Consider the following 25,074-nt stretch of genomic DNA (forward strand, 5'->3'; position numbering starts at 1 on the left):
CCTACAAAAATACTCACAAAGGTGGTGCTCACAAAAGAATTTGCATGCCAGGATGTTTGCTGCAGCATTTTTGTAAAAAATAGAAAGGGAAACAACCTAACGCTGACTAGTGGAGAAATCATTTAACTACTATGCATACTATGGGCTATTTTCAGCTGGTGGAAAGAATAAAACAAAACAACTTCTTGTGCCAAAAACCAAAAAAGTACCCAAAGGTTAAGATGCACACAGAGCCAACAAGTGGGACTTACGTTGCCAATATCTGGGACAAAACATCAAAGAGAATAATGACAAAATCAGGTTAGTGCTTCTTGGTGAAATGGGTTGGGAGAATGGGGAGGTGAGAAAGGAAATTTTTGGGGGGAATGGATATGTTCTAGATCTTGACAAGGTGGAAGTTACACGTACATATGCATTTGTGAAACTGATTAGTCTGTACACATAGTATCTGTACGTTTCACGGTGCCCAACTCATAACTCAGTGTGAAACATTCTCAGAGGGGCGTCTGGCTGGCTTAGTTGGTAGAGCATGTGACTCTTGATCGCAAGATTGTGAGTTCCAGCCCCACACTGAACATGGAACCTACTTAAATAATTAAATAAAATGAAACATTCTCAGAATGAAAGAAAAACACAGTAACGGATCATAACACAATGAACAAAAAAGAATCCATGAATCCAGAGAATACATTTAAAAATGTGCAAAGGGCTCTTCTTCACAGACAAATACCAGCCAATAAAGGTAGAGGGAATGACAGCAAAAAAATATCATTTTGCGACCATCAATATAATAACTCATTCAGAAAAATTCATCAGGGGATGCTCAAATCACTGCATGAAAATTGGCTGGGGAACAGGATAGTTTTCAAAGTATCACGTCGTGGATAACTTTCTAACTACATGGTGGCAGGGGCAGGGACAGCCACTAATGTGGAAATCTGACAGATACCACCTTGAGCAAGTGACCTAAGTTAGCACCACCAATAACAGGACAAACTAATCTTCCCGATCTTGATTTAAAGGGAAAGGACACAGCATCCCCTAAAGTAGTTTCTTCCTAAAATGTTTAACCTGAATCTTATACTAAGGAAATAATCAGATAACTCCATCTTTGGAACATTCTTCAATTCTGCAAGACTGCTGGCCTGAATTCTTCGAACCATTAATATTATAAGAGACCAAAAAAAAAAAAAAGAACAGAGAGATAGTTCTAGATTAAGGGGATTTAGAGACATGGGAACTAAATGCAATGTATGATCCTTCACTGGATCATGGATTTAAAAGAAACATCCAAAAAGGACTGTTTTGAGACTATTAGGAATTTTGAATGCTGACTATGTATTAGCTAATATCATTTGTATTAGCATTAAATTTCTTTGGTATGATAATGGTTTTATGGCTTAAAAAAATAATTTCCTTGTTCTTAGGAGGTACATACTCAAATACTAGGGATGAAGTATTATCATGTCTCCAATTTACTGTCAAATGGTTCAGCAAAATAACAGTTCAAATACGTGGAGAGAGAAATAAGGCAAATGAAGCAAATGTTAACTGGTGAATCTAGGTTAAGAGTATATGAATGTGCATGCTTTCAAACTTTAATGTAGGCTTGAAATTTTCCAAAATGAAAATCAGAGAGGAGATGAAAAGAAATTCTAAGGAAAGGAAAATACGACAACAAAATTTACAATGTGGTGTGAAGTTGAAATGAAAGCTAACTCCCAGGGGTTGGGAAAAAAATCTCTACAATTTTTCTAACCTTAAAAATAGTTTTGTAGGTATTGACATGTTAATGATGCTTTGGCCCTATTTCCTAAACATAAACTTAAGTCAGGCTGGGTGTACTCAAAATAGGAAAAGAATCAATCAGAAAGGGAAGAGAAAAGAATGGAATGGAACAGAAAGAAAGGAGCACTATCCCTGGACAGTTCGCTCTCAGTTCTGTAAAAAATAACCTCTATATGCACAAACATAAACATTCACATGTCATGGAAATCCTCACTGTCCGGTTTTGTTTTGTTTTGTTTTTTAATTATTCAGCCCCCCTAGAGCTTTATCCCTCACCCTCACAGCAGCAGTTTGTGAATCATTATTGTTGCTTCCACCAGCCTTGCAGATGTGTGAGAACACAGACCTGGTCTTATTTAATGGCAAATAATACATACTCAAAGATTCTTTTAATGAATAAATGGACACATGAGTTAAGAATAAGCACATAGGGAGACAGTGGAAGCTGTCCGGGCTGGGGAAAAGGTGGCTGGAATCAAAGCAGGAACCAAAGGAAGAGGGAGAAGTCAGACCATGCTAGATTAGGTGGTGGGCAACCACAGTCCGGTTCTGCCTCGTGATCCAACTTTCTTCTGCTCGACTTTACTGGACTGGGAGCTCCTGCAAGCCGCCTAGCACAATGCTGGACACAGAGCAGGCGGCCAGGTGACAAATCTCTGCTGAAGAATGAACTGCAAGTCCTCAAGGAGGTGAGATTTCCTGATGATGCCCTTCCCCATCAACCAGCTTCGTCTTTGTCTTTGTTATAAAAGCTAAAAAGCAAGCTGAATCTAATAAAGTCGATATTTAACCTTATCTTTATTTTTGGCCTGACTTGCCTAGCTGGTTCTGCTCAGTTGCACCATCTACCTACTCAGCTGTGAAAGCCACAGTTCTCGCCAACCACGGTGACCTTCTCAGCAGCTAGAGAAGGCCACGTGTTTTCTTGAGGTTCCTTGCTTAGAAAATAAACAAGCCAATAAACTTTCAACTAGCTCTAGCCTTTAGTGTGCCTAAAATGGTTCCCAAGAGTGCCTCCCATGAAGGGACTGGCTAATGCAATGGGGGCAACGTATAACAGTAGTAAGAGCCAGTGTTTACCGCACGCCCAACCCAGCGCCATGCTCTTCGCTCTTCGGGGACACTGGCAGCCTGGACTCCCGGGAGAGTCCAGGGAACAGATCCTCTGAACCCACATTAAATGACTCTCCCAAGCCCAGAGCCACAAATTAGCAGGAATGGGGTCCCCCGCAGACCCAACACCAGCCCTCATGCTCTTACCCACGGCTCTCAGCTGCCTGTCAGGGCCTACGGCAGTGGCTGGCCAACTACAGCCCACAGGCCACATTCAGCCTGCCACCTGTTTTCATAAATAAAATTTTACTGGAACACAGCTACACTCACTCATTTACATATTGTCTGGGGCTGCTTTCACGTTCTAACAGTGGCACTGATTCGAGACTCTCTGGCCTGCAAAGCCTAAAATGTTTGCTCTCTGGTGCTTTAGAGGAAAAGGGTATCAACTCCGGGTCTATGAAATCCAAGCAGAAACCCTGTGGCTCTGATCACAGGGCAGGCTGATGTCTACTCAGATGAAAACACCTTCTGTGGATCCCATGAGGAAATCAGCTTCCACAAGGCACGTTGAGGGTTTTACTTTTCAACAAAGAAAGAGCATCATTTCCTCACTGCTTTATATTCCAAAACCAATCTCTTGAGCACTACAAGGTTGCTAGGTGCGAAAAGGGTGGGGAAAACTAAACTTTACAGCTCCTGGCTCCCCACGCTTCCACTTCCGATGTAAGCAGAAGCCTTGGCCAGGACTCCCGGATGAAGCTGACCCTCTCCATCCTCCCCACCTCCAGTGAGGTAGGTAGCCATGCCCCATTGTACCTGTACCCAGGGAGGGGAGTGCAGAGCACTGGGGTACTCATATCTGCTTTCAAAACTGTTCTGAAAATCAAGAAGCAGGGTCATATGTTAAAAATAGGCGGGGTGATGTCTTGGCAAGGGAAAAGGTAAAGTTGAGGGTGATTCACGGCAAAGCATAGGATGGAGGAAAAGAAGCCAGTTTTGACAAGATCAGGGGAAAAACTAGGTTCCTGCACACGGACTTAATTTGTTACTCAAGATTTGAGAAAGGCTAATTTTACCAAGAGACACAATGCTATGCATTTTACATGCATGATCTCCTTTAATCCACACAAAATCCTGTGACATAGATATCAGCGTTCACATTTTACAGATGAGGAAACAGCCCCAAAAGGTTAGTGTCCAAGGTCATGCTGCCAAGAAGTAGTGCATCTGAGATGTGAACTCACCCCTAACTCTGAAAACCCAAGTTCTAACATTATGCAATATTGTATCTCAGAGGCACAATTAGTTAGAAAAACTGTGAAGACCACTGAATTGGGGAACTATTTTCCTAAACCCGTGATCATAAGTATACCCACCATGTCGTCTTAAGACACCCCCCCACCCAGATACTCTTTTGTTTCCCAGGGATTGAGCCAATAGCTTTTGCTTAATTCACTGACATGATTTTCAATCAAGAAGACAGCACTACGAGGGCACCTGGGTTGCTCATCACTTAAGCATCTGCCTTTCCGTTCAGGTCAAGATCCCAGGGTCCTGGGATCAAGTCCTGAATCAGGCTCTCTGAAGTCTGCTTCTCTCTCTCTCGCTACTCCTCCCCCCTGCTCGTGCTCTCTCTCTCTCACTCACACTCTCTCTCTTTCTCAAATAAATAAATAAAATCTTTTTAAAAATTTACAAAAAAAAAAAAAGACAGTACTACTAGACACAAGAATGAGTCTGTCAGATTTGTGTTGTTTCTTCAACTGAAGTTTAACAGGACTTCTATGCACCAGACCCCCACCTCGCTGTCCCGCACCACACGACCACTGGGAGCAGTGGTATACTGGAGCTGGAGCTCATCGTGCATGTTTCTTCCTATCTTGGTGTTTAGTGACATTACACTAGTAGTTTGAAATCAGCTGTCGTGGAAATATTTACACCATAGAAATAAGCAAATGAACCAGTAAACAAATCAGGGCTTTCAGAATTTTTTTGCAGAGCCTGTTGTTAAACATTTACCAGCATTAATACTGGTTAGACTTCCTGGTCTGAAGGCTCCCTAGACTCTAGAAAAGCAACTCAGTTGCACTCACCTTTCTGACAGTCCCATCATCATAAGGTTTTATAGGGCACTTAGCAGTTCCTTCTTGTAGTTACTTTATCTCAGACCCACAAGGGCCCTGGGAACATCAAGAGTCACTCATGTAAGAGAAAAGCGAGGTAGACAGTGGTCTGCCCAAACATTACCCAGCTAATTGGGAATGAAGCAGCAATGAGAAGCCCTAGCTTTCAATCCACACTTTGTCCATAGCACATTTCATAGTTTGTAGCTATATATTTATTTCTGTACATTTTTCATAAACTCTATCTCCCTCCATGGAACACTGGGTGTGGTGCATAAACAATGAATCCTGGAACACTGAAAAAATAAAAAATGATAATAATAAAAAACTAATGACATTAAAAAAAATCTATCTCCCTCATGTGATTTTAAGATCCACAAAGGCAGGGGTCTTATGTTGATCTGTTCACCAATGTCCTCGTGTGAATAACACACTATCTGCCACATCGACAGCACTTAATAAATATTTACTGAGAGAATGATTAAGTTAGTCAAAGTGGAAGTGATTGGGTGTATGGTTCTCTTCCTACGACAGCATATTGCCAAATATGTGACCTCACATAAACAATAAAAATGATGACGAAAGTAAAAGAGGGATATCGCCTTGCCTGGAAATTGTTCGGCTTTCCACTACTACCTACAGCCAAGATAAAGACATGCAGTCTGATTCTGCAAAGGAGGAGGACTGGAGCACGGTGGTTTGAGAGGAATGCCTACAAGCTGGAAGATAATTTCACATGGCACCAATCCTACAAAGGAATGGAGCATGACACAGGGATGGAGAATGCCTTGTAGTCAATATGGTGGGCGGAGCGGAGTTGGAAGGAATCGTCCCCTGGAGCTCCAAACACATGAAAGTGACTTCTCACCAACAAATAAAGCTTTGAGCCGTAGTCACAAGAAAGAGGGAAGTGCCTTAGTGTTTTAAACAAGGAATGCAAGTCTGGCAGTTGAATGGAAGCTGAGGCCAAAATGGGTCATAGGCCCGTACAATTTAGATATGGACTTGAATGGTTCCAAAGTAGTGTCTCATCAGGTAGAATGTCTATACCAGGGGCACCTGGGTGGCTCAGTGGGTTAAGCCTCTGCCTTCAGCTCAGGTCATGATCTCAGGGTCCTGGGATCGAGTCCCACATCGGGCTCTCTGCTTGGCAGGGAGCCTGCTTCCTCCTCTCTCTCTGCTTGCCTCTCTGCCTACTTGTGATCTCTCTCTGTCAAATAAATAAATAAAATCTTAAAAAAAAAAAAAAAAGAATGTCTATACCACAGGCTCTATGTGGACAGTGTTACCCACCTGTGTCCCATGTACTGGGACTAGATGAACTCCATCCATCTGCTCTGGGAAGGGGGAAGGGAGCTTACCATCTCCTGGAGGCTGGGACGTTAAGAACCATATATCTTCAAGAAATCAGAACCCCAGGCTCACACCATGTACAGATATGGGGTCTGAAGTGGGATACTCAAGACCAAAAGGAGTATAAAAACAGTTTCTAAACCAGTAAACCTGCCCTTGAGGGGCACTTCCACAGCCCAGGGCAACCCAGACTCCCATGGACAAAACATCCTCTGAAGATGGTCTCATAATCAAAAATTATATATTCCTAATGAAAAGAACTGCAAAATAGGAAAATCAATAAATCATAGAATATTTGGGGCAACCAAAGAAAATTGGCCTCAAGACTATTCTCCACAATGTCATCCTCAGAATATTATGGGCAGGAGACATTCTGTTGCAAAGGATGTTCTGGGACCAAATGAGCCTCAAGAGCACATCATACAAACCCTCAAATCTCCCTCAGAGATTCACAGAGCTCATTAACATACAAAAGCTCTGGCAAGTCCTTCAGTTTCTTAACCTGGTTCCTGTGTTTGGCCAGGAATGTCTCCTGAACGTGTCAGACATGAGACCTTCTCACACACATTGCAGTTTGACCGCACACTGTGGGATACATACTGACCTAGAGAAGAAAGTCCTCACCCCCTAATCTATTCTATTTCCAGCCCCATCTCCCACGATCCCCACGACCCTGGACTCTCATCATATCGGTTACCATTCCCCCAAGTAGAATAAGGTATTCCAAACTTCCATGTCTGATTCCTACGATCCGTTTCAACCTGAATGGTTTCCTAAAATCCTACTCTTAGTCTCCACATTTTAGCTCAAATATTCCCTTTCTTAGGAGGTCTTCCCCACCTAACAATTTGGAATAAAACACTCCAGCGCACTTTCCTTGACCTTTGACCATAAGCAACTACTTCTCTCAGTCACATAAGGTACATGTTTCGTATCCAGATTGCAAGTTCTAAGAGTGCTCAGTGTCACTCACCCCCATCTCCCTGTCAGAGTGGGCATCTGTTCATAGTGAGCAGAGGCCCAGTAGGCAGACATGTCAGCTTCAAATCATAAAGCTACTATTGTCAACAGGCCTTAGTTTCCTCCTCTGCAGAATGGGGACAATAATCTCTGACTTGGGAGTCTGTGTGAGAAGTAGAAATGATGCGCTGGGCATCAAGAAGTCACACGGAAGGTATACACTCATCAGCATTCCATTTACATAAAGTTCAAAAAACAGCAAAACTGATCCATGAGAAGTCAGAATGGTAATTATGCTTCTCGGGGTGGTTGGAAGTGACGGAAAGGGACTTCTGGGGTTCTGTTACCAGATCTGTGAGCTAATTCGGTGGGTATTTCACTTTGTTCATGTCCCTGTGCACTGACTTCAATACAAATGTCACTTTGGGAGGAAAAAAAATGCTGTGTGAAATGCAGGTGGGGAATGGTGAGCCGTCAAGGTTGATTTTTGGTCCTAGTGCTGTGGTGTTCTGCTCATAGGTGCCTATACTAAATCGTACTTTCCAAAGGCGAATGGTAAGAGGAGTAATGCTGTGCCCAGGGACCAGGCCAGATGGTTGTTTGCAAGCTGAGAAGCTGGCAACTCCAACTACTGACCTCACAGGAAGATGGGGCTTCCAACAGCTCAAGCGAGGCAGCAGGGTGCACTGTTCAATCACCGGGTAATACCTGAGCTGCAAGCACTCAAGTCTAGCCTAGTGGTCAAGGAGCTCCAGGCGGCATCCTCCACCCACCACAGGCTGGAGAGGCTAGCAGGTCAGACAGGAGAGTGTGCAACACCAATGATCCTGGGAGACAAGGGCCCAATCCATTTCAGAAGACCCCAGAATCTGGCTTCTGATTACAGGTGTAGGAGACAACAGCACATTAAATAGGTGATCTCACAGAGAGAAACTAAGTGTAGTTCTCGATATAATACATACCTGACTCTGATTTTTTAAAGGACCTAAACTATGTCTTTCTGACATGTATCTAAACTGTGGGCCATTTCCCCGTTAGCACTCACTCTGAGAACTTCAAGAGTGTCTCATAAGAAGGCAGAGAATTCCTGAAAAGTAGAGACATATATACTGGCTAAAAGAGCAAAGATTTAGAACCTGCAATTCGGTGGCAAACGTGCACTAAAACTGGAGAGTCATCACTCTTCTTAGAGTGGGTCTGCCCTGGAGGGCTGCTTACCCTACCTGCACCTGGGTCCCAGAAGCTGTCCACGGTGAGGGACGAACTCTGGGTCTCAAAGGCAAATACAATAAACAGACTACCTGCCCACAGGCTGAGCTCTGAGCCCAGACACCTCCCTGTGGAAGGAACAGGTGACTGTGAAGGGCATACTCCTTTGTGCTTTTGCTCTGTACTGGGGGATGGGAGGGGTAGGTAGGGCAGCAGCAGGGAGGGGTCCCACCCAAAGAAATCATGATTTTGTAACTCCTACCAGGTCCTTTTGTCTTCCCTCAAATAACAGGAATTTTTTTTTTTAAGATTTTATTTATTTATTTGACAGGCAGAGATCACAAGTAGGCAGAGAGACAGGCAGAGGCAGAGAGAGAGAAGCAGGCTCCCCACTGAGAAAGGAACCCGATGCGGGACTCGATCCCAGAGCCCTGGGATCATGACCTGAGCCGAAGGCAGCCGCTTAATCGAATGAGCCCCCCAGGCGTCCCAAATAACAGGAATTTTAAAACCAAAACTACATGAAGGAAAAACAGGAGAAAAAAATGGCAGGGATCCATGCCTCCTCTGACCTCTAGTTCCCACATTTGTCCTTATTCTCTGGAAAAATGTGAAAATTATTCCCATAACCTCAGCTGGCTCGGGGCGGTGTCTGGCCCCAGCCTGCCCCTCACTACCTCAGGGCAGTTCTGCTTAGCAGCTCCACAGAGGCGGCCGGGGTCTCCCTATCAGGCACTGCTGTGACTCAAAGATGGCTGAGGCACCCTCGAAGCCCTCAAGGAGCTTGAGGCTACTGGAGGACAGAGGCATGGTTAACAGCAAGTGATGCTAGAGGAAGAATAGTATCTGAGCCCTGGGAGAAGCCCAGACAGGTCCAAGAGAACTGGGAATGATGGGGAGCAAGAGCTATTCCCACTGTCCACGCTAGGCACTAAGCCCCGGGTCGCACAACCACCTAGACTAACACGGGCTATGGGAAGAGCTTCCGCTTGAGAAATGCCCCCAGTCAACAGTGAGCAGGAAGAGGAGGAGGAGGAGGATAGTAGTAGTAATAACAGCAGCAATAATCATGAAGCAGAAAGTAGTGAACACTTTCTTTGGGCTAAGAACTTTTCCCATGTTATCTGATTTCATCCTCAGAACAATTCTATAACAACTCCACTATCATTGCCCCCCTTTTACAGATGAGAAGACTGAGATATAGAGAAGTTCTCTTACTCATTCATTCAACAAATGGCGTTTGTTTTGTGTCTACCGTGACCCTGATACCAGCTACACCCTGGCAGTGACCATTGAGATGGAGAAAATCCTTGACTGTATAAGGGGCACCCATTCTGGTGGGAGACAAACAACTTGCTCAAAGTCACTCCCCCTGTTAGAACAGTGGAGGCAGGATTGGAACTCAGCCACTTCAACCACGGAACCTCTACTTTTTCAAACTCCAGACCAGCAAACTGCCTGGGGCCTAGCCACAGCCACTTAGAATCCTCATTACTAAAATGCCACATTTCCTCTATTCAAAGATGCATCGTTTTTTCACATTTTAATATCTGAAATCTGGCTGCAGAAAGAAATCTGTGGGCTATAGGCAAAGAAGTAAATCATAATATAGCTGATTGTTCAAATATGGATTTAGCTCAATACAGTTTATTTGATTACCAGTGCAGTTGTTTTCTGCAACTGTTTTTGAAGCATTTTTTTACTTTGTTTTTTGTTCTGTTTTGTGTTTAGGGTAGGCTCCACTCTCAGCATGGAGCCTGAGGTGAGATTTGTTTTTTGTTTTTTTTTTAAAAGATTTTATTTATTTATTTGACAGACACAGATCACAAGTAGACGGAGAGGCAGATAGAGAGAGAGAGAGGAGGAAGCAGGCTCCCTGCTGAGCAGAGAGCCCGATGCGGGACTCGATCCCAGGACCCTGAGATCATGACCTGAGCTGAAGGCAGCGGCTTAACCCACTGAGCCACCCAGGCGCCCCCTGAGGTGGGATTTGAATGGGGTCTGAGATTGAGACCCAAGCGGAGATCAGGGGTTGGACACTTAACCGACTGAGCCACACGGGCATGCCCCAGCAAATGCTAACATCAAATGCAGCTGAATTTTAGCTTAAATTAAGATCCCTTACATTTCTTCAAACTCCATTAAGTTACTACAGTGCAATAGTGAAAGAAAAGGCTATTGTATATGCAAGAGATTACCTATTATGAAATGTAATTAAAGGAAGTAGAAATCACGAAATCTCCCGGAACAGCTCAAAGAATTTTCAAAGCCTCAAGAGCTAGCATTCAAACAACAAACATCCAATTGTCAAAAGCTTCCAGCTATTTAACTTCTAGCAATATGTAATCAATTAAGGGGAAATAAAACTAGAAATAGAAAACATGGGCCAAACCCCACTGTTCTTTGATAAACCTCCAAATTATACTGTCAACCTTAGAGGTGCCTGGCTGACTCCGTCGGTAGAGCACTTGTATCTTGATCTTGGGGTTGTGAGTTCAAGTGTGGGTACAGAGATCACTGAAAAATAAAACTCTTAAAATAAAAAAAGAACTATACTGCCAACCTTAAAGGTACCAAAGGGATCAAGATCATCAGTAATCTACTTTATGAAAAGCACCACATAACTCTGAAGTTACAAATAACTTCTGAGAACCAAATATATAACTTCATTGACGTGGAAAATACCTCTATTCTTGGGGCGCCTGGGTGGCTCAGTCGGTTAAGCGTCTGCCTTCAGCTCAGGTCAGGATCCCAGGATCCTGGGATCGAGCCCCGCATTGGGCTCTCTGCTCAGTGGGGTGCCTGCTTCTCCCTCTGCCTTCACCCCCCTACAGCCCGCTTGTACTCTCTCTCTCAAATAAATAAATAAAATCTTAAACAAACATACCTCTACTCTAAACTCTAATTACACAGAACAAGCAACTCCTATGCAAGCATATGGACGAAAGAGAGCACTACAGACTATGTTCTAAGCATGTAGATTCAATGCCATGCTTCTTGGTTTCTGGAAAGATGCAGTTAACTCCATGGCTTCTTTTACCATTATCAATGGCAACACTGATACAACTGTCGATGGTGCCTTAAAACAGAGGACTCTGGTAATTACAATGATAGCTGCCATTTATTAGCACCTGCTGAATACCATATCTGATTTTTTATACCCAGTATCTGTGATCCTCCTCACTCCATAAGGGAGGTACTCTTAGTAGTCCCACTTTACGTTTAAGAGAATCGAGGTTCAAAGAGACCACTGACTTCTGAAAATCAAGGAGCCAGTGGGCATCAAGTGGAGCATGGAAACAGGTCTTCCTGAGTCCAAAGCCCAAATAGTTTCCAGGCCACTAAAATGCCTGTCCCTCTTAACAACCTGTCTCTTCCACCACCCCAACACAGCAAACCCAGATAAGCCCTCACCTGAGGAAAGCTTACTGTGATCTCACAGCAGGATGGGCCTGCAGGACTTAAAGGTAGCAAGGGTCCCCCCACCCCAACCCAAATACCTCCAAGGTGATCCAAATCCTGTTGCTTATATGGCTGTTGACATTTTCTCAGACTACACCTGAAGGACACGCTCAAGCAGGCCCCAAACTGGCCAAGTGCACCGACTACCACATGGTCGATCAACTAAGTTCATTCCTTCAAGCTGTGCCCATTTAGTAGCACGATCCAGAGAAGACATTAAACAGGCTTGGCAAGAAGTAAGGGAGTCTTTGCTGCTGGGGCTGGGGCAGGAAGACACTGTGGCCTGGCTAGAGGCATCCTTTATCCTGCAGGCAATATCTCACATCAGTTAATGGAAGTAGAAGCCTCACTGAGCCTAAGGGATAGTCCAGCTGGGTGTGCCAGCCACCTTCTGGAAATCTCTCTGAAGTCCCAGGGCAGCCCAGGATTCCAATCACAAATGTTTTTCTTCTGGATCAAACTTTTGCAGGACAACAGGTGGGGGCTTGTGACGCCACCCTATTCTCTGGACATGTGACTGTGGACACTCATTGGTAATGCAAGATCTCTTTTAAGAGCTTCTACTTAAATTATTTCCTCAGAAAAGGACCTCAAGCTTGGACATAATGAGTGGACTAAGACAATCCACGACACATGTATTGAGCATCTCTGAGGATGCGGGGAAGAGTAAGATGTGGTTGCTATCATCAGGGAACTCATGGTCGAGTGGAGGAGCTAAGATGGGCTCAGAACTAACTGCAGTAAAAAGCAGAACAAGGTTGAGTATTATCCTGGAACACAGAGGAGAAAGGAATAAATTCCAGATGCATGGTCAATCATAAACTCAGCTACCATCAAATGAGCCCCTACCAAGTACGACCTACCAGGTACGACACCAGGCATTTGACACACCTTATGCTATTTACCCCCATAACCACCCCATGAAATATGTCCTATTACCCTCACTTTATACATGAGAAGCAGATGAAGAAGCAGACTACCTCACCCAAGGTCACCAATTAATTTGTAAAGACTAGAGATAAGATTTGGACCCTACTGGCCAACACCAAAGTGTATGTTACTTTCAATATAGAAGACTACATCTCCTAGAGTAAAGAAGTTCTTCCTGGTAGAAGTGGAACAGGAACTGGTTTGGAATTCAACCAGGTGACAGTGCAAGGGGAGAATGATCCAGAGGGTCAGTGAGAAGGAAGACTTAGAGGTGGGATAGATGAGCCCTCAAAGCAGTGGGCAGAAATCAAGCCTGCTGCACCAAGGAAGTGGTGTGTGGTCAGTGAGTTAGGTCACTAGCTGTCAATAGACCCAGGTTCTAATTTTGCCATGGTCACTCACGTTGGGACCTTCAACAGATCCTATCCTTTCTCTGGGCCTTAGTTTCCTCAACAGTAAAAGTTCCAATCCCCCATTACACTAGATGTGTCCCAAAGGTCAGCTCTGGCTTAAATGCCCAATGATGCTCCCAAGAGGCCATGTGGGGCCGTGGCTAAGACCAGGGGACAAGAAGACAGCAACTCTGCAGTGACCAGCTGAATGACCACAGACAAGCTAATTAACTCCTCCAAGTTAGTTGTCCTCATCTGCAATGTAGAGACAAGACCAATGCCTGCTTCACAGGGCTGTGGTGAAGGCTGAGGGAACTAAAGAGAACAAGGCTCTTAGCAGAGCGCTTGGTAAACTATAAATGTCCGGTTAATGGAGGCAGCATTGTCACCATAATAATCACTAGCGTTATTCCCTCCTCAAAGTGTCCAAACAGTAAATGTAGTGATCACGAGCCAGAAGATCCTTTCCTAATTATTTAAAGGGCCAAAAAATAAGTTCCTTTTTTTTTTCCTGCTGAGAAAGAGAAAAGGTTTCACTGTCCCTCCCATGACCGCCTCTTGTGTGAGGATCCTGGTTCACCGAGGGGTCGTGCCATACCTTCTCTTCTGAAGAAACGGTCAGCTTGTCACTGGATATCAAGCTGCACACCTGGTCCAGACTTAGGCTAAGAAATTCTTCCCCCAGCATCACCTCTGGAAAGTGCTGCTCTGTTCAAAAAAAAAAAAAAAAAAAAAAAAGCAGAAGTTACAATATGCTCCTGCCCTTCCACAGCCCTGGCAATCTGTGAAGTTCACAGTGGAGTCCTGGGCACTCTGGGGGTGGGCATGAGGGAAAGGGACAGACAGGCAGAGAAAGACAGCACATCCTGGCTGAAGGGAAATTAGCCTCTTAATCTGGCAGCAAAGGCATCCCTCTGTGTGATACTCCAGCCTGAACATCAACACAGATGAAAATGGGGCAGAGAGAAGTGAGGTTATATATTTTTTCCATGCTCCATGTGATTATTAATGGTATTGCAGAAAAGCCTCACTGGGACCTGCCTACTTAATTGAGCTCATTTCCACTCAAGGCGCAAGCTGGCAGATTTGCAGACGAAGCCCCCTGCAGCTCAGCTAAACAAAAGTGGGTCAGAACTGCTGTGTGGCTGGAAGTCTCTGGGAGTTCTGGTACGGAGTCAACATTTCAAGGCTGGCAGAAGGCATCAACCTTTTGTGCCCAAAGTCAAGCCTATCATGGTCTCTGATTCACAAGGAGGCCCAACTAAGCCTCTGTCCAGACTGGCCAGACACAGCTGGCCCCACCACTACAAGAACAGTCCATGACAGGCAGGCTAGGGGGAACCATTAAAATTTGGGGAATTTGGGGACACCTAAACCGAGACAAAACACACAGGCCGGATATCCATGCAAGGGAAATGCCAAGTGCAATTCCTACCCCGACATTAGCCCAGGCCACCGTTCTGCTCCCACAGAGACAGTGAAATGTCAGTGAAGGAGTGTACTCTTCAGAAAGAAGGCCACTAGATTCAAGTTCTGGCTTTGCCATTTGCAAGATGTGTCCCTAAGCCAATGGCCTCTCCTTCCTAGGCCCCACTATCTCTCTGTATAATGAGGATACAAGGGCTCATCTTGCTTCACTCCAATGCTGTGATGGGAAAGGAAGAAAGTAGTTTCACAAGCTATGCCGAGGTAAAGTGGCCCAAGAGCCGACAACTCCTGGTGCAGCAGGTTCTGGAGATCATAGGGTCCTTTGTCATGTGCCCCAGAAAGGGCTCCTTTCTCAGCACTCTCGTGGTTCTGCCCCACCGCCCCCAGGAGCATCCATGCTCCTTGCCCTCCAGGCTCCAGGGCCCCCCTCTTCTTTCTTTGGTGGACCCTCTCTGGCCTTGTAATTCTAACAGTGACACCTCCCAGTTCCCAGCAAGGGCTACCCCGACATGGTCTGGCCAGGCCCTCGGGGGAGACTGAGAGTCTCTCCGTGCCCAGGAAGCTGCATGGAAAGGGCAATCAGCAAGCTCAGCTCTACTCTCACATTCATCGGCTTCTCAAAAGCCAAACAAAGAAGACTTAAATCATTTCTTATAAAACTGATTCTAAACCTTATGTTGAAATAATTTCAAGAGAATTCCCATATACCCTTCATCCAGAGCCTCCAAATGTCAGTATTTTACTCTCAGAGATCTGGTTATAAACAACTTCCTCCCTCTTTCGATAGAAAGGGCTCCCCACCTGCTCCCCAGTGGCCTACTGGTATCCCTGAGGCCACAATTAAGCCCTGTCCATCACGAAGCTCAGAAATGTTTGTACATAACAAAAAAACAAATTTAAAAGGTAGATCCTTTACAATGGGAAGCAAAGGTCATAAAGTAAAAAGCTGCTCTTGTTTCTCCATATATGAACAGGAAAATGCCTTTGGTTAAAGCTTGGATTTTCGGTTAGACATTCAAAAGACTAAGGGAATATTTAAGAGTAGATAATACTATTTTTTAAAGCATCCATTCCTAAAAAAAAAAAAAATTTTAAATAAAAGCAAGTGAACAATCTCCTTCAGGTGATGGGAATGCATTCTTGGCCTGAAGGCCTGAGAAAGCAACAGGATTCTCCCTCCATGCCCTTTCTGTTCCAAAAAAGTCTCTGGACCAGAGACCTCCATCTGTTGGTAACACCAAGAAATAGCAGAGGGACAATTTGGTGTGGAGTCACCACTCCAAGACAAAACACAGGACACCAAGACTCTGTGGACCTGCCAAGGCTAAGCTCAGCAGGAGAGTCAACAAACCAGCTCCAACATCCCTGGGGCTCAGAGCCATATGGAGCCTTCCTGCCTTTTTTTTGGCTGACCAATAACCTGACATTTGGAGGAGGGAAAAGAATGAAGAGAACAGGAGGAGGTAAGAAGTTAAAATCCGGGGTGTGAAAAGTCCTTCCACAAAGTTCATAAAGCCAAACATAGATGGGTGTGGATTTTGCAAAGGAAGACAAAGTATAGTGGTATGTATTCTAAGTGGCCTGGTGAACAAACCAGAAATTCTCAAAGATCAGTCAAGGCAGGAAACAGTCAGCACCCACACTTCCCCATCTCTCAACCTCTGGGGCACTAAAGAATTTCCATCTAGGTCCCTTCTTTCTAAAGTCCCTCTTTCTGAAGGTCCCTTCTTTCTGCTGCTCTGCCCATCTGGGACCTCCCACTGAAATCCCTCCAGAATTCCTCCCAGGAAGCACCAGCTGGTAGGGAGAGGCAGCAGCTTCCCACCCAGGACTAGCACTCTGGGACCGAGGAGATTTGCAGGGCATGAGCAGGGCAACACAGAGAAAGGGAACAAAGAGGGAAACTCCTTCTTCCCTCCCCCTGCTGTCTGAACAGCTCAACCCCCCACCCCCCCAGAGCCCCCTTTCTATTAGCAACACTCAACAAGATAGAAAAGCAGGAACAGGATGCTCTGGCCAACTTGATTTCCTGGGAGACACAAGTTCCCCAGAAGACTTTATATTCAAGTCAGCCCTCTCCCAAGCCGCTTCCCAGAAAGGAACACCTCTGCTCCCAGAAGACACCTCCCTGAGAATCCACTAGCTTTAACACTTGTTTGTTTGTGGATTCGCTGTTTGCTTTGCTGCATTAGAGGAGAATGGAGTCAAGACCCTTGGCTAAGAGTGAGAATGCCTGGGTTTGTGTCCTAACTCCACCTCTTAATAGTCCCTTCTTTCCAACCTTCGGCTTCATCGTCCATAAAGTCGGACTGTAATAACTGACCTAGGTCTCAAGCTTGTTTTGAAGCTCAGAGATATATACTGAGTCCATTATGTATACTGATGAGTCCATTTTGAGATCTTTAAGAAACTTTAGAAAAGAAGGATGAGTATTGTATCAGCCCATGCTCCTGCTTCACAAAGTCCAGTTCTATGGGCAGCACTGCTCTCCAACAGAGAAGCGTTTCCACTCCATCAGGGACATCCCTTGGGACTGCAGGTCCTGTGGATAAGGCTGTGGACCCCAAAGGTCTTAGAGACCCACTTTAATTCCATCAAGTTCAACAAACTGTCTAGGGATATGATATTCAATTTCCTAAGACTATAGTTTTCTCACCTATATTCAAATGGGGCTAATAAGAGTTCCTGTTTCATAAAGGTGTGTGTGCATTAAATAAGCAAATAGAAGTAACTCACATCTGCTGAGATGACTGCAAATGTTGGATAACCATTAGTATATAATGTGCCAGATGCAGTGTTTCTTCAAAAATGAAGAAAGCAGAACTGATGCCTACAAGGAGCCTACTGGCTTATAAGAGGCATAAGACAAGGCACCAACAACTCCAACACCAAGTCCACAGGGCCATGACTGGGAGAGGCACTCCAGGTATAAATGACAGCATGGAAGCAGGAAAATGCAGAGCATGTCTAGAAAACAACAATAGCCCAGTCTAGCTACAGCCTAGGCTGTATCTTCATTCCTCTAACATACGTTTACTGAAAAACTGTGCCAGGCTCCAGGAGATACAATGGAGAGGTAGGCAAGCTGGATTTTGGCAGACTGGTGGGGTGTGCGGGGAGCAGAGTATCTTCCAACCATGGAGTAGCCCCTTGAAGGGGAACTCTCCAATAATTAACTCTTCTAGTCTTTTAGCTTCTTTTTTCTTAAAGAGGAATGGGAACAGGGGTGGGGGGGGCGGGGGGGGAGTCACTTAAGACTTCCTGTTAAGAGTCCTAATTAACCAACCTTTACTGTAAGCATCAAACACTAAGTTCCAAGTTTTGTATGCCCATTCCTATCCATTTGGATGAGAAATTATGGGGGCTAAGGGGACCACCAGATAACCTGACGTCCTTTCTGCACCAGGCAATACACACACACCTTCCCAAAGCTGCAAGAATGAGAAGAGGCCTGCTCTGGGGGCACAGCAGGATCTTTTCAAGGACGCAGGCCTGGAGAAAGTGGAGGGCATTTCCTAATAGTAGCTAACATTGTGCTAGGCACTTATTTCTCCTCAAGGTCCTACCAAAGTATCAATAGCCCCATTGTACAAATCAAGAAATGGAAGCTCAGAAAGATATTCAGCCATGTGCTTAGGATCACAGAGCAGTTAAGTGGTATAGCTAGGTTTTGAAACCAAGACTGTATGATGACAACAACAAACATTCTTAGTCCCCAAGATGACAGTAATTTGTCCTAAGCAGGCCACTGTAGTTAAAATCCAATGTAGGTGTCAGAGCATCCAAAGAATCCCTCTTAGGGTTATGATTGCAGAGAGACCAAAAAAAAAGGATGACTCTAAAAACCTTTCTTTACAAACAAAACATGAGGAAAGTGGTGTTCTAAACCCTTTGGCATCAGTCCAAGGTTCAAATATTAGACCTAACCACACCCCCAATTGAGACATTTCCCTAATCCCCCTGCCCACCAGACTAGAGGAAGTGCTGTTCACATGTTTTCAAAGCACCCAAAACAAAAAATAAAAATTATCATGGTCCCAATCAGGCTGTGTTATCATGTGAGGTCTTTCTTTCCTACCGGGGGTGTGAACCTGTCTTGCTCAAAGCTGAACTCTCAGCGTCCACACATCTGCATGTCCTATGTCTCCCTGCCCATTCTCCAGGATAGCCTAGGGCTTGGGCAACCTCCCAAGTTAATCCCCAACCCATTCTTCCCCTGATGGGATAAAATAAACTAGCCTTTAATCAAGTTCATCTAAACCACAAGCCCAGAACAAATGGAACTAAACCCATCTACAACTTCTCTGACCCACACAGATGAAATAAACCCCATTATTCCAGAGCCAATGGCCCCAGGGAATAGGAATGAGTAGTTCTGACTTGAACTACTGGTCACTGCCCTCCCTTCAACCACCAAGGAAAGACAGGCTGACTCAGGTGGACACTGAATCAAAACATTTTAGTAGGATAAAATGATAAAACAGAACCACTTTAAATCTCTGTCCCCTACTGCCCTATTTTTGGAGGGCGGAAGTAAGCTTTCCTGAATCAGGATTTGGCTTTCAAGGCCCACTGTTTCCCTGTTCCAGGAAAAAGTCTCACAGAAAGTAACAGAGCTCTTACCTTGACCATTTCCCACAAGGGTCATGACCACCAGCCCTCAGACCCCAAATATTACTATCTCTCCATTCCCTGGGGATGGTGGGATATGAGCTCTCTGTCCCAGGTGACTGAATTCTCCCTTTCTAACACACATGCATGAGGGTACACACTTTGTGCGCACGCACACACACGCATACGCACACACACACACAAAGCAGCTACATCAAAACTGCACAGTTCACAGCGTTATTGCTTTGACAGCGGGGTTCTCTGTTACCCAGGGAATAGAAGGATAAGGGAAGCTTCCTAAAAGAAACTTGTTCTCCAAAACCTAGCTGTATCTTGCTCTCCTTCATTGGCCATCTTTGAGTCAGAAGCAGAAAATCAGGGGAAGGCAAGAAGGAGGCAAGTGCCACAGAGAGAGAAGCTGTACTGTCCTGTGCTCTGAGCTCTGGTATCACAGGCTCCCTGTGAAAGCTTGCACTGCCACTCACGAACGACATGATCCTGGGCGAGTTACTCAAGCTTCCTGGTGTTTCCGTTTATTCATCTATAAATTGGAGAAATAATAACCACGTCTCACAGTCACGTGGCTAAAATGAAGTAATGCCTACGGGATGTGCAGCACCAGGCCTGGCACCTAGCAAGTGTTCAGAAAAGGGTAAAAAACTCCTACAATCATCATTACCCATCATCGTCATCATTTCATGATGCCAAGCCGGAGGAAGCAATTTCACAAGACAACCCTCACTGAGTCAGAGGCTCATGTTTTTTAAATGATTTGTCAACGTTTTTTGTTGCCCTTAATTTAATCACTTCATTCCATGATCTCAAGTGACTCAGTCAAAAAAAGGCTATTTCTCTCCATGAGCACATGAAATCTGATGGCTTTTCCATCCCATGGCTGAAGGGTTTCAGCTCAGCTTTGGCAGACTGATGTAAACAACATGGCCAAAGAATTTTAATTGCCATTTCATTAATAGGGTCCCATTAACATCCCTCCCAACTAACTCTGCTGATGGCCCAGTACAGGGCTGCCCAATTATCAAGCAACAGAGTCCCCATAAACCTGGACCCTGGCCGATGCAGTTAAAGATTAAGCAATCTTGGAAACAATAATGAGGTATAAGAAACGGGCTGCATAAAAGGCCAGGGTCCCTTTTCCAGCTACTCGCAACCCATCAGCTGGTGGCAAGGGTCTAAGCAGTCAGCTTCTAAACATGGGACGACCTTCCCCCACCCCAGAATAAAATACCACAGCAAAAAAATCTGGGGGCATAGCCTTGAGAGGGAAGGACCCAGAGGAAGCAAAGGGGACTGCTACAGCAGGAAGAGACGGGCCATTCCAAACAGGAAAGCAAACAGGCAGGGGGGTGGAGAGGCAGTGCTCCAGTCCTCCCAGAGCTCTACTGTGTCTACCTCTAAGCACCTTCACCAGAGGGCTGATGACTTAACAGAAGGCAAGAGGTCACCTTAAGAATAGTTTCATTTAAAAAAAAAAAAAAAGTTTCATTTTTTTGGAGAACAATGGGCAAAATCATTTTTTTTTAAATGCACACTCTCTTTGAGCTGCTTTAGGCTACTAAGCTAGTATTCTACAGATACAATTGTACTACTACTTACACACCGGCAAGTGTTCTCCAACATAGCACGTATAACAATTCTCACTCAAGCATTTTCTATAAAGGAAAAAACTAGTAACATTAACGTCCATCAGTTGAGGACTGGTTAAGTAAACTATATAGCTCATCCATATGATGCAGCAGAGAAAAAAGAATGAGATATAGCCATGCACAAAGGCCTGGAAAGAACTCCAAGATTTTGTATTAAGTCAAGAAAAAATACAATGAATACAGAATGCTTCTATTTCGGTATGTTAGAAAACTATTATCTAATATCGATATATATACATATTCCACAGGGCTACATCAGCCCCTTCAGAGAGAAGGCCTGGGAGAAGATTAGTTTGCATTTTATAACTCTGTGTACTGTTTGAATTTTTTTATTATGAGTAGACACTGAATTTTATTGAATAAATTTGTTTCAATAATAACGGTATATAGCAATGTATCTGCTAACATGGAAGGGTGTTCCAATTATCTTGCAAGGTTTTTTTTTAAGATTTATTTATTAATAAAGAGAGAGAGGGTGCACATGAGCTGGGGGTGGAGGAGGGGGAAAGGGAGAGAATCTCAAGCAGACCTCCCACTAAGCACTGAGCCCAACACAGAGCTCCTCCATCCCACAACCCTGAGATCATGACCTAAGCCAAAATCAAGAATTGGACACTTAACTGACTGAGCCACCCAGGCACCCCATGTGATGATTTTTGTTTAAACTGGAAAACATACACAGGCCATGATAAGGATGGGCATGGCTCTATATCAAGGTGCTGACTATAGTTCTCTCGAAGTAGGACTGTGGTGCTTTTCTCGCTCTTTCTGCCTGTCTGCTTTTTTTATAACCATCAGGGGTGATTTTTACTATGAAGATAGCAGTAACAAAAGCAGTAACAAGAGCAAAAGAAAGTTTGTGTTAGAGAAGAAAAATATAATAGAATTTGTAGGTAGAGCTCTGGGTCATGGACAAGTGCAGGCAGAGGCCAGCTAGCCAGAGGCCAGAGAGGGTCTGGAAATGGTCCTCTCCCCATAAGTAGCAGCAGTGGTGGTGTCCTAGGGAGCCTCATCAGTCCACCAGGATCGGATGGGAGGCCCTCTTACTGCAGACCATGAGACCCGCAGGGAGGCTCTGGAACACAACTGCTGGGGACATCTACATCTGCAGGTGGCCCTCCTCACCATCTTCCCATCCCCCAAGCCACCCCAGAAACACAGCATGATGCATATACTACCCCATCACAGAGAGGAAAAAAGGCCTGGGTCGCTCAGCTCCAAGTGTTGGCTGGTCTAATCCCTGGTTCTGAAGTGGAAGGTCTCCTTGTAGTTTCTTGGTTTAAAACACCTCCTAATGTGAGGCATGGTGCAGGGAGGCCTGTGACCACAAGGGCTGACACTGCCTGCCCCTTATATGTGACCCCTGTCAGTGCCTACATCCTCACACTTACAATGGGACTGAGACAAGACATCAGCTCTGTCTCAAGAGGCAGTGATGGCAAGGAATGCCAGGTTCCATCTAAAGTCAAGAGGTTCAAGACCAAAAAAAAAAAAAAAAAGAAAGAAAAAACAAACAAACAAAGCCGACTCATATCCATGGGTAGGTATGAGGGATTAAGTGTGGGTAATCATTTTACATATCCTTCTTTAAACACTTCACAATCTCACCTTCACCCTGCTTCTTCTAAAATCTTTCTGTCAAGATCTTACCAACCTCTGCATTACCATGACTTCTCTGCTGTGCACGGCTGAGGGCTACAGAGAACGCTTCACATAGGAGATGGTCATGGGCTCCACAGAAGGCCTGCACCACAGGGAGGAGACTCTCAGTCTGCAATCACACTAGCCGTGCCAGGGACAGTGGGAGGACTCACATGTGCCATCAGAGGGCAGTCTGCCAACAGGGAAGGGAAGACATCTACATCTCACTTCCCCACCCAAAGATGACTAAACACTCCAAGTCTAGCAGAGAAGCTGGTCATCTGTCTACATGGTCTGGCTGCTGGGATTTGGTGACTACATAGTACGGTCTTCCAGGCTCACACTTCCAGTGAAAAATGTAAACTCTAGGCACCAACATTCATTGGTTACTAATCCACAGGGCCTCTTTATGTCCAAATGTTAACCTCAAAGTCAACGAATATAGTAGTTATCAACATTGGCTCTGGAGTCACCATTATCTGGGTTTAAACCCTATCTCTGTCTCTACCAGCTGAGTGACCCCCAACTCTGTGCCTTAGTTTCCGTAGCTGCTGCATGCATTAAATGAGATGATGTGTATATAATGTTTAGCCAGGGGTGACCCATAGTGACGGCTCCGTAAATGCCAACTAAAAATAATTTACCAGCATATCTGCATACATACTCACATGCACACACACCCACAATGCTGACTGGACCCAATCCCTGTGACAGCACCAGGATCAGGGAGTACACAGCTCACAGTGTGTTCCAACTGCTTCTTCCCCACTTTCCCACTGGTGTCTGTCACCATCAGACAGTGAAGGCCAAAGGGAGAAAAGAGAGATTGTAAAAGTGTGGGAAAGCCAGGCCAGAAGAAGGAGGGAGACTTGTCAAACTTGGGGTTTCAGGACACAGCCCAAATCTCGGAAAATTGCATCAGCCAACTACAAAACACAAAACCCTACATGCATGCACATGCTAAACAGAAGGGGAAGGCTGGGGGCGGGACAGGGAAGAGAGAAAGAGAATTCCTGGCATATAAGTACTCTCCCTTTGCCCCCTCACCAGCAGATGTTCACAAGCTGACCTGGGCCTTGGCCAAGCTCTTGGCTCCTGCTGAAGCAAAGCCTGAGCATGTCCCTCAAAAAAGTGACCTCTTCAAATGCTGAGGTAGGGAGCCCAAAGGGCTCCTTGAGGAAAAAGTAGTAAAAAGTGAGAGACAGGAACATGAAAGAAGGCAGAGAAGGGACAGCGGAGAATCAAGAGAGTCAAGGTTCAGAGTCTGAAGAGCCATCAGAATTCAGAATTGGGCCAACTGGGGAATGTCCTTCACAAAAATCATCATCTTAACAACTGGCCCCATTTGGATCCAAAACAGAACTCAGGGCGAAATGAGAGTCTATGAGGGCTCTCATATGAGGTCTGTGAGGGGTCTGGGGGTTGATAAAGGAACACAAGGATTCTAAGAAATAGAGCACATGCTCAGTGCCTTGTGGACTAAGGGGCCAACACAGCACAGGGAGCTGACAGGTGGACACCCAGAAGGCCTTCGGCTAATATCCAGACGTGGGCTGGACAGGAGACACAAAACAGAGGATTGACGGTATTTGTATGGCCAGGGAGAAGAATGAGATGCTTTACTGGAAGGGAAGGAGGGAGTCAAGCCTGAACTTACTGTTTAAAATTACCTGAGCCACTCATGGTCTTTCTTTGTCCTCAAGTCGAAATAAATATCAGTGAAGATTTCTGGGGTGCCTGGGTGGCTCAGTTGGTTAAGCATCCGACTCTTGGTTTTGGCTCAGGTCCGATCTCAGGGATGTGGGATCAAGACCTGCACTGGGGGGCACCTGGGTGGCTCGGTGGGTTAAGCCACTGCCTTCAGCTCCAGTCGTGGTCTCAGGGTTCTGGGATTGAGCCCCATCTTGGGCTCTTTGCTCGGCGGGGAGCCTGCTTCTCTCTCTCTCTCTCTCTGCCTGCCTCTCTGCCTAGTTGTGATCTTTCTCTGAAAATATATAAATAAAATCTTTTTAAAAAATTTTTAAAATAAAATTAAAAAATAAAAAATTAAAAAAAAAAAAAAGACCTGCATTGGGCTCTGCACTCCATGTGGAGTCTACCAGAGATTCTCTTCCTCCCCACCCCAACTTGTGCTGTAAGATAAATAAAATCTTTTTGAAAAATGAAGATTTCTTTCCAGCTAAACATGGTGGACTGAACATTCATGTCCATCTCTACACTCCCTCCCAAAACCCCATTAAAACAAGAGGATGACATCAGGGAAATCCAAATCAAAACCACAATGAGATACCACCTTACACCAGTCAGAATGGCTAAAATTAACAACACAGGGAACAAGTGTTGGCGAGGATGTGGAGAATGGGGAACCCTCTTACACTGCTGGTGCAGCCACTCTGGAAAAGAGTATGGAGAGAGAGGGTAGTTGGGTTATGGACATTGGGGAGGGTATGTGCTATG

At 45.0% G+C, this 25,074-nt stretch overlaps 1 protein-coding gene across 6 annotated transcripts in view; it reads right to left on the bottom strand.

The window, feature by feature from the left end:
• Window positions 1-25,074, bottom strand: part of KLHL3 (kelch like family member 3) — a 234,885-nt gene that overhangs the window by 35,904 nt on the left and 173,907 nt on the right. For all 6 annotated transcript variants that reach the window (XM_032837740.1, XM_032837737.1, XM_032837739.1 and 3 more), the window contains one exon: window positions 13,872-13,981. In XM_032837740.1, coding sequence (XP_032693631.1) covers window positions 13,872-13,981 — 110 coding nt within the window. The remainder of the gene's footprint in view (window positions 1-13,871; window positions 13,982-25,074) is intronic.

The sequence above is a fragment of the Lontra canadensis genome, unplaced genomic scaffold (assembly GCF_010015895.1).
Source record: "Lontra canadensis isolate GAN:19392208 unplaced genomic scaffold, GSC_riverotter_1.0 scaffold99, whole genome shotgun sequence".
Taxonomy (NCBI): domain Eukaryota; kingdom Metazoa; phylum Chordata; class Mammalia; order Carnivora; family Mustelidae; genus Lontra; species Lontra canadensis.